General features: G+C 38.8%; 1 protein-coding gene across 1 annotated transcript; it reads right to left on the bottom strand.

Moving 5' to 3' along the window:
* Window positions 1–226: 226 nt before the first annotated feature.
* Window positions 227–2,908, bottom strand: LOC145158037 (uncharacterized). The gene is made up of 3 exons (XM_079076998.1): window positions 2,363–2,908; window positions 1,192–1,249; window positions 227–403 (listed from the first exon to the last, which is right to left on the bottom strand). The coding sequence occupies exons 1-3, from the start codon at window positions 2,906–2,908 to the stop codon at window positions 306–308; spliced, it is 702 nt and encodes a 233-aa protein (XP_078933124.1). The 3' UTR covers window positions 227–305.
* Between the last annotated feature and the right edge of the window lie 7,491 nt (window positions 2,909–10,399).

Raw genomic sequence — 10,399 nt, 5'->3', positions numbered from 1 at the left:
GGTCATTCTTGTTTTTACACTAGTACACACAAGATCATAATTTGTTCTTCGTTCTTTGTGATGGGATTTAGGTAAACAAACAAAATTAAAACCTTAAGTTTGCATGCAACCTAAATAAGATCTATGTTTTCTCTATTGAACCTATAACTAAGAACATCAAAAAGAAACCTGGAAACCCTAGGATATTTTTCGAAATTTAGAAGAGAGGGTTTTAGGATTACATACCTTTTGTAACATCCATAAAAATCAATCCAATTTAAAACTTTTTCAATCATCCAAAAGCCATTAGTTATTACAAAATGTTTTCAAAATAGTTTAATATCAGAGTATCCCATAAACCATAAGTCCAAAACACGAGGATGTGTACGGTCACGCCTTCGCCTTGCCGAGTCATCTGAAGCACCTGAAACAATAAACTGAAACCGTAAGCACAAAGCTTAGTGAGTTCCCCCAAAATACTCATACACACAAAAATACACATATAATCACAAACAGCATACTATGGGTCTAGTCAACCATCGGGTTGGAATACCCCAGGCCCTCAACCATCCGGTTGGTATGCCGACGTATTACAGGTCCAATCATCCTCGGGATGGAATACCCCAGGCCCACAACCAACAGGTTGGAATGCCCACATACTATGAGTCCAATGATCCTCGGGATGGAATACTCACGGCCCACAACCAACAGGTTGGAATGCCTAGGTCTATTGGCTTTCGCACAAAGCAGATAAGCCTCAACCGCCAAACAAACATGTACACATATAACAGATAATTACATAACAGTGTATAGACAGACAAACCGATCTAACAGATCATAACAGCATAGCAACATCCTATCTACCATGATACTGATCTAACGGATCATAGCAACATATAACATCCTATCTACCAAGATACTGATCTAACGGATCATAACAGCATATAACATCCCATCTACCAGGATACTGATCTAACGGATCATAACAACATATAACATCCCATCTACCAAGTTACTGATCTAACGGATCATAACAGCATATAACATCCCATCTACAAGGATACTGATCTAACGGATCATAACAGCATATAACATCCCATCTACCAGGATACCGATCTAACAGATCATACTAGCATAACATATCAGGATAACAATCCAAAAAAGGCCGGCCTTGGTGCCTTAGACCCTTGAGTATAGTGAGGAAAAACTCACCTGGCACTGCTGAAGTCCCACAGATAAAACTCCAGCTGCTAGTTGACAGATTCCCAAACTGTCAATATCAAACAATACCCAATTAATAATTGGGTTCCAAGCCCAAGGTCCAACTCACACTCCAAAGACCCAAAAGTCAAGTAATGGGCCAAAGCCCAACATATGACCTAATTTTCCAAATTGGGCCCAGACCCCTACATGGTCTTTCCTTAAGGCCCATTCAATTATTCCAGTCCAAACTCTTGGTATTCCCACGGCCCAATATCACATAATCATAAAGGCCCAATTATGGCCCATCTATGGCCCAATTTTCCAAATTGGGCCCAAGACTCTCACATGGGCCTTATCATAAAACCCATACGATTATTTAGTCCATTTACTTATTCTTGGAAAGCCCTTTAATAGTCCAATCACCAAAATCCAATAGAAAGGCCCAACTTAAGGCCCAAGTGAAATTAGAGATTCCACATGAAATCACGATTAGGGTTTCCATATGAAATGACGATTAGGGTTAAGTGTTTCTCACTTAACTCATTAAGGACTTAATCCATTAAGTCCAGCACTTTACTAGATAATTCATATGGTGATTAGGTGTAATTTACAATCTCATTCCAATGACCCAAATGTGGGTTCCGATAAGTCCAAGGCTCATAAATCCAATATTAGGGTTTTCTAAACCCTCATTAGGGTTTCCAATCCCATCTTAGCCCAATAGGCCCAATAGCCAGGTCTTTTGATCAATTAAGGTTCATTAGGCCCATTAGTCACATGTGTGGGATTTTAGGTCAATTAGGGCTTCATTGGTCCCATTACGGTTTCAGTCCCTTTGCCCAAACATCCCAAACGAGTCACAATACAAACGAGGCACACCGCCACCCGATACGGCGACCGATGGCGGCAGGAGGCGGCAGCCACCACCTCACGGTGGTGGTTAGAGTTTCTTTTCATTATTAACATTTCTAATTACATTTTACAATGCTAATCTCCAAAATAACACACACAATAATGCTAAACACACACACACACACACAGCCATCCTTGTGGTGGCCGGCGGTGGCACCTGGTGGCAGCCACCATGGCTGGCGGCCATAGTGGTTTTCTTCTTCATTTTCCGGCCAGCAAAACACATATACATACACTTCATGTGACAATATACACTCCAGCCACCCACCTGGTGGCCCACGGCGGCGTCAGCAATGGTTTTAGGACGGCAGCCACCACCTCTCGCTGGTGGCGGTGGCTTCTTTCGGTTCCCCGTCAAGCAGCAACACACCCCACCAAGTCTTTGCTCGGAATCTGGACGCAGCCACCCCCGATGGTGCACGGTGACAGCAGCCGCAGCACCAACGGCGACAGCAGCGGCCCTAACGACAACAGCAACAGCGGCGTCGATGACCCTAGCGACATCGGCGACATTGGCTGAAGGCGGAGCAGGAGAAGAAATAGGAAAAGGGACATCTGAGAACGCTATTACGCCGCACTGAAGTCGCTCTCGGTGTTTTCTTCGTTCGTGCATGGTGTCCGGCAGCAAGGTGTGACGGCATCTCGATGGCGAGGCAGCAGGCGGCGGTCGTCGGAGCTCCATTTGATCGGAATACATGAGAGAAAACCGGGTGATGGCGGCTGGTGAACTTGAGTGGCGGTTGTGCACATTAGGGTTAGGGTTAGGAGGAGATGACAGGTTTATAGTCCCGTAACCAATCAAACTTTTTTCCATGTTTACGAGTTCGGCCCCTCCTCCAGCAAAACTTTTCAAGTTAAATCCAAAACTTACCACACAGACCCTGCCCTCAGAGATCTTTTCATACTCACTCCATAATTTACCAAATATACCCTGATTCCTGAAATCCTTTTCAAATTCAACCCATAAATTACTAAACAGCCCTCGACATTAAAATCCATTGCAATTTAGGTACAATATTTGCCAATTACACCCCTTCCTTCATAAATACTTACAAAGCCAACCCGGAACACCTTGTTATATAATTATTGATTTTAGGGTTATTATACATTCATTAATTTGTTTATTTATTTATTTAATAAATGGGGTGTTACACCTTTTAGTTGTTATAGCAAACAACTAGAATTCTCATTTGATGATCTATTGGAAGCAAGCACCACAAGTGTCATGTCCTTAATGGAATCACACCCAATCTAGCAAGAGGATAATAAGAGAGAGAGAGAGAGAGAGAGAGAGGGAAGAGATAATTTTATTCCAAGGCTTGTAGAGGGAAGAATGTACGAAATTAAGGGGCTAGGGGACTCCTTATATAGTTGAGAAAACTTGGTGCCAAAGCTAGGGTAAAAGGGATATGCCCTAGATCCTTTGCTTGGTGACCAAGCAGCCCAAAACCCCTTGTCCAAGGGGCCTTTGACGAAATCTTTTAAGGTGTCCCTATAGATTTTCTCCCACCTCATTCCATGAGGTTCTAGAGCCTTCCTTTCTCAACTATTAATAAATAACAAAACAGTCTCTGTATTTTTAATTAATCTATTTAATCCTAAAATTAATTCCAATTAATTTTTGATTAATTATTAATTAAATAATATGATTTTTAATTAATATATTATTTTCATAAACATTAATAAACCATTTATTTAATTTATTATTCACATAATAAATTAATCTATCTCTCTTTCTAAATTTATCTTTTCTAATTGCTAGGTTTGAGGGCAACCGAAAAGGACTGTGCTACTATCAATTCAAGTATATACCAATTTTAGTTATGGGCTTAGACACCTAATCCAACAGTCTCCCACTTGGATAAGTCTACAACTATAATTGCCAGTATAACTTCTGAATCGATCAGCAAATTGTAGCTTCCAAAAGCCGTTGTCGAACTCTGACCCAGTCAGTTACGTGTCCTAAGATAAGTGATCATATAATCCTCCATTCTGCAGGATATCATTTGAACACGAGACATGCAATAGAGTCAATCTCATTGTCCAATACTTTATTTCCCGATTTCTAATTTGTAATTACATAGAACTTCTAATTGAACACATCAATTTAGTCATGGTCGGGCCCGACACTATAAGTCAATAACCAAATCACCGAGGGGCCCAAAGATATCGCTTTTTCAGTTAGGGCAAAAGGAACGAACAAAATCTGACTTATATGATTGCATTATTTACTCATCAAATCTCGCATGACAATACGTTTTATAGCATCAAGTTACTGATGTGTTTACGTATTATCAATGTACAACCGATTTGTAAACTACAACTCATATATCTTCGTTTTAATATTATAAGATATTATCATCTCAAAATTACTCGTGAACATTGTAGCAATACCATAGTTATGTCTAAAACTCTTTAGACAATCTATAATTCAATTCATGACAGTCTTAATTCACTACTTATTTCCAAAACTACGAACGACTATGGAGTTTGAATAATCAAATTATTCAGGAAGTAAAACATGCAAAATGAAACACAATAATAAACTAATTAACTATGGTCTCAAAACTTTTTGAATATAAATAAGTCTTATTATTTAATCACCATAATAATTAAGACTTTATTCATTGTATAATGTTTCGAGTAATCAACTAACCATTTGAATTAAATAACACCAGTCATGCCATGTTATAAACATGCATACTATGTCTATCTATGGTCCTTCCTTTGTGAACAGATCGAATGGACACTATTCCAAAGATGCTCATTTCACAATTCCAAATTCTTATCATTTTCTAAAATGTATTGGAATTCCAACCTTGCATGCATTGATCTTCTGTGATGTCGAGGCTTCAAAGTCACAGAGACTGAGCCAACCATACTATAGAATGTCCCATTGGAACTTTGTTACTAGAAACAATTCCATGATAGTTGTAACGCTTGGAAATGGAGATGTTCCTTAGTGCCCTTCGGAATTGAAAGAATTGTGTTTTGGTCCTTGTAAGTAGTACAAGGGGTATACAACAGGTTATGCGTGGCGGACTAGCTGAGAAGATAGCACGAGGGGGGTGCCTCTGATGTACGCTTAGCGTACTAGTGGATGTTGGTTGCGAGTCCGTAGTCTCGTACGATGGGCGTACGAGGGGGAGATCAGAAAACCCTAATTTTTCAAGTTGTACCCTATATAAGCCATATGTTAGCCTCTTTTAATCATTTCTTAGCCAACCTCCATATCCTAAAAACCCTAATTCGTTCCATAGCCCATGTTTGGTGATCTTGAGCTCTTGTGAAGTTTTTGTGGTGGGTTTTGTGTATCTAGAACAAAAAGAAGAAGCTTGAAGACTTGTTCTTTGGAGGAGGGCTTTGAGATCCAGCTTTATCATCCTCATTTTGGTGGCTTGTGAGGTATAAAGTTCAAACCTTGCCATTTCATTTCTTAAATCTTCTCCTTGGCATGTTTTTGGTCATTTTTGTCCTTTTGGTGGTGATTGGGAGTTAAGGACGTTTTTTGGAGCTTAGCCTTATATAGCTGGACATGTTAAGGGTTCCTTGTGCATAAAGGTGCAGACTTTATGGTGGTTTTGGTCTCATGCGAGTATTAAGTCGTTTATTAAGCTCCTTTGAGCTCTAAAGCCCCATTAAGCCATGCATGCACATAAAGTTGGCAACTTTATATGATTAACCACCTTAGGGAAGTCAGATCTGAGTTTGGATCAAGGTCTTAATGGATTAAGAGTTGAATTGGAAAAGTTGGCAATGATTGGTGAGTACGTTGGGCGTACAAGTTTGTACATTGCGCGTACAAGTTTGTACGTTGCGCGTACAAGCCTTTCATGTTGTATGTTGAGCGTACAGGCTAAGTACACCTCGCATACTCAGCAGGTTTGGGTTTCTTTGTTTTGGGCTTCGGCTTTCGGCTAGGATGGGCTTAGTTGTCTTGGGCCATGTTGGGCTATTTGGATTTTATGGTTGGGCTATTGAGACTTTATTGGACTCTCTTGGGCGAAGGCCCATGAAAGGGATTGGGCCCAATTTGGAAAATTGGGCCATATTTGGGCCTTGAGAACTTGTGTTAGATTTTTTAGCCTTTGGGTCATCTAGATTGGGCCAAGTTCGAGGAGGGTTAAAAAGATATTTTACACCGATTTGGACTCTTAGTGTAAGTCATGATCTAGTTATTGATGGGTTTTCATTTTGGTATTTTATAGCGCGTGGATTTTGGCGGATCTGCAGTCAGATTTTAATCTGTGGGTTTCAGCTGTCTGAGTCTCCTCACTGTACTGTTGTGTAACAAACCGTTATTTCAAACCTATGTAATAATGTAGGTCAATGTGTATTTCTTTTTATAATAATAAAGAGAAATTTTAGCATAATGTGTATATTTACATAATTGACCCTCAAAAATAAATTATTTAACAATCTCGATTGGGATGAACCAAGTGATAGAGATTGTAACAAGGTTTCCAAAAACATAAAGAACACTAAAATCCGAGTTATAACGAAGAAGTTATGACCAATCGAAAATCCGCGACAAAACCGGCAAAACACTGTTCAGTGTAAAAACTGAATTTTCAATAAAAGGCTTTTTAGCCTTAACAATCTAAATGAAAGTTGTAGTTTATGTTAAACCGAGAACTTTCATAAAAAGAACGGAAAAATCTGACTTCGTATGAGGAAGTTATGATTTTTCTAACTTTCAGTATAGTAGTGTATAGCTAAAAACTCGAAATAAAGATCGAGCGATTTTTAGCCGACACAACCTAAACGAGAATTGAAGGTATCGTCGGTAGTAGTACAACGGTAAAAAGACAGACAAAAACGGACGTCGGATGAAGAAGTTATGAATTTTTAACGGATTCCCGTCCCGGTCTGTTTAAAATAATAATATTAAAAATAAAGTCAAAATTAGCCGACGAAGTCTTAACGAAAGTCGTAGAGTATGATTTTACCTACGCGTGCATATAAAGAACGCCAAAAACAGAGTTCATATGCGAAAGTTATGATTTTCGCAAGTTTTTGGCACAAAAATAAAGAAAAATAGAAAACCGGGCAATTTCGCAAGCATGACCTTCGGACACGTCATCCTCGCACGTGTCGGCTGCTGATTGGACCGAAGCCTTGCGTGGCACCTTCTGATTCGACCAACTCCGCGGTCCAGTCATCTTCGGACAACCTCGCAAGAGACACACCGGACACACCCCGGACATCACCCTCGGACACCCCTCGGACACCCCCTTCGCACGTGCCCTTCTCCTATTGGACCGAAGTCCGGTCCAGTCCGAACCTGCCACCTGCGAGCCTGCTGTCCAAAATGAGCCCATTCCTTCGCCACCTGTCCGACACCCGTCAGCCTCGCATGGCCTAGGGTCCGAAGCTGCGGCCTATATAAGGCATGCGAGGGCTTCCGATTTATTTACATTTTTCACCCTAAATTTCACTCTTTTTCATATTTTCAACTTCCACAAACTTATACACAACCCCTAAAGCCCCGGTATCAAGTCTCAAACCCTAAGCAAGCCTCGAAGCCCCGAGATTCCGGAGAAGTTAACCTCTCTCCAGTCGAAACTCTACCCAATTTGAGTCGGTTTCTCGGCAAATAAACTCTTTTTCGTGAAACAAAACTCTGTCCGATTCACCACCTATCAAGTGAGTACATACCCCCGTATTTTCATAATTTCTACTGTTTTAAGGGGGGAATACAAGCATAACACAAGAACTTTGTGTTATAAAATCATGATTTCAAATCATGATAAAACAACATTAAATCATTAAAAATACTCAAAACATTAAACTCTTTTATAAACTTATATTTTTCCCCAAAATTCATATTTGTGTGTGTGTATATATATATATATATATATATATATATATATATATATATATATATATATATATATATATAAATGAGATTTTAAAAGACTTAGGACTGATAACTCATTTTGGGTCCTTTTCCTTGTTTGGATGTGGGCTTAAAGTACCGGTTATTTGTCCGAATGTCGTTTAAATTTTACTTATATATAAAATTGTATATGTATATAAATATAATAGTTATTTCATCAGTTTAACTACCTTTGTAACATGCTGAGCAAGGGATTACATGCAAACATGGTTAAATACATATTCAGAAAGTACATATAAATTATAATAGGTATAATTTATACATAGAACAATAATTCATGATTCAAGTATACTAGAATACACTGTCTTACAAGAAACAAGGGTTTTGATTCAGAACAAATCAAGGGTTTACACTTATCAAATACATGTTCGGAATTCTAATTCAAGAACATACTGTCAATCATTAATTTCAGAATGATTGGGTTTTGATTCAAGAACATACTGTCAATCATTTATTTCAGAATGATTGGGTTTTCATAACTAATATACATGTAACGTTTATATGCTTTTTATGAGACATTCAATTTAGGTTGTTTAATTCATTTTAGACAACATAGGTAAAGTCCTGACATTATAACCAGAATCTCCAACCGGGGATCGAAACAAGTTGTGTGTAGATCTATATCGGGATTGACAACCCCGCACTCAGGCTGCTAGCTACAGTCAGGCATACACGCCGATGAGTGGCAATTGTTATCACCAGTTTAAACGCCCACAAGGCGTTTGTTTCAGGCCATCAGTCATAGTATGGTTATAATAACTCATTAAAAAGATATTAACAATAAGTTAGTGTATAAACAACTAAACGAAAGTACACCTTCAAAGTACCAGTTTACAGAATACAAATTACAATGGTTCAATACAGTTTTCAATAACAGCTGGTGGAGCCAGGCACACTCTCAGTTACAAGTTTTCATAAAGGAATACAAATACAAAACATTGATACAAAGAGAACGGTTTCATGGGAATGAAACTACTTTTCATATACAACAGAAAATATAGGATTTTCTGGAACAATTTACATATACAAGATACAGAGACATCCTTTAAACATAAACGTTTATGCACTCACTCAACTTTATGTTGATACTCTCTTTTCAAATTACTTGTATTCTCAGGGAAATAATACACAGGTACTCCCCGAGCTTTTTGAGAAGATGGAGCTATGTTGAGTCATATCTTCTTTTGTATAACTATATTTTGGTTCAATATACAATGATTGAACACATGTAAATACTCATACCTTTTAAATACAATGGTTGTTTGTACTTTGATTACTATGATGCATGTGTTGTGATACTACAATTGAAGTCCTCCACCCCCGGACGTTTCCGTCGTCTGGTTTGGGGGTGTGACATGTTGGGTCGAAGACACCAATGTCGTCCTATTGGTTTATGTATTATAGGAAGACCAGGGGTGGCCCTTTGTATTTGTATGACAGACCAGGGGGTGGCTCCTGGAAAATCTGTATGCAAGACCAGAGTTTGGACTCTGGCAGTTAAGTAGATAAGCAGTTGTAGATTGTATGCTAGTTGTCTTTGTGATGCTTGCATGGAAGACTAGGAGGTGGCTCTTGGCACTTGTATATAAGACCCAGGGTTTTGGTCCCCGACCTGGCAAGGAAAGACCATGACACGACTCGTGACATAATGGCAAGACTATGGTTGGCACATAGCACCTACTATTGCATGTTTGATAAGTATGACTCGTATGTTACATATGGTATGTGGTATTTAAGGAACTCACTAAGCTTTATGCTTATAGTTGTTTATGGTTTCAGGTATGTCCGGTTCGAAAGGGAAGGGCATGGCTTGATCGCTACACATACACCCGTATTTTCCGCAACCATGAGATTTTGGGATTGTAATTTGATAACTGATTTTATTAAAAAAAATACCTTTAAGTGTTTTAGTAAATGATAAATGGGTGTTTTGGTTGTTTTAAAAATGAAATTTTTACCTTCATATTTTGGGGTGTTACAAGTTGGTATCAGAGCCTTGGTTTGAGGGATTCGGGCATACTCTCGGGTGTGCTTGAACTCAAACTGAGGGCTTGGTGAAAATTTTCATAAAATCAATGTTTTATAAAAGGGGTTTTCTAATCAAAGAAAGGGGTGTGATGTGTGCAATTGGCCGAGCTCAAGTAAGTGGTTCCCAGAATACAAATACATGTTTATTATGATATATGATATGATTATGAGAATTACATGTTAGATTAGGGCTAAGGATCTGCTCAGGATTTTATGATAGGAGCGATGCCTTTATATGCCTGATTGTATGAGCTATTAGGATTGCATGCTAGTATGGTTTTCAAATAAGTGGATGGAATGTCCTGATTAGTGTATGTTGGTTAGATTTTTTGTTGTCTGAGTGTTGCTTGATTTGTGCTTTGTGGGTGTAACAAATCG

This window comes from Lactuca virosa, chromosome 2, assembly GCF_052849685.1.
Source record: "Lactuca virosa cultivar CGN04683 chromosome 2, Lactuca_virosa_CGN04683_v6, whole genome shotgun sequence".
In the NCBI taxonomy this organism is placed as follows: Eukaryota; Viridiplantae; Streptophyta; class Magnoliopsida; order Asterales; family Asteraceae; genus Lactuca; species Lactuca virosa.
The sequence above is the reverse complement of the archived record's forward strand: the minus strand, read 5'-3'. Positions and strand labels throughout refer to the sequence as shown.

What these genes read in the sequence shown, in the direction of transcription:
- LOC145158037 (XM_079076998.1), bottom strand. Translation starts at nt 2,908, where the DNA reads ATGGAAAAAAGTTTGATTGGTTACGGGACTATAAACCTGTCATCTCCT. An exon ending in ACGCCGCCGTGGGCCACCAG is followed by an intron (nt 1,250 to 2,362) that starts GTGGGTGGCTGG and finishes TGATATTGACAG; the next exon opens with TTTGGGAATCTGTCAACTAG. An exon ending in TGGGACTTCAGCAGTGCCAG is followed by an intron (nt 404 to 1,191) that starts GTGAGTTTTTCC and finishes TTATTGTTTCAG; the next exon opens with GTGCTTCAGATGACTCGGCA.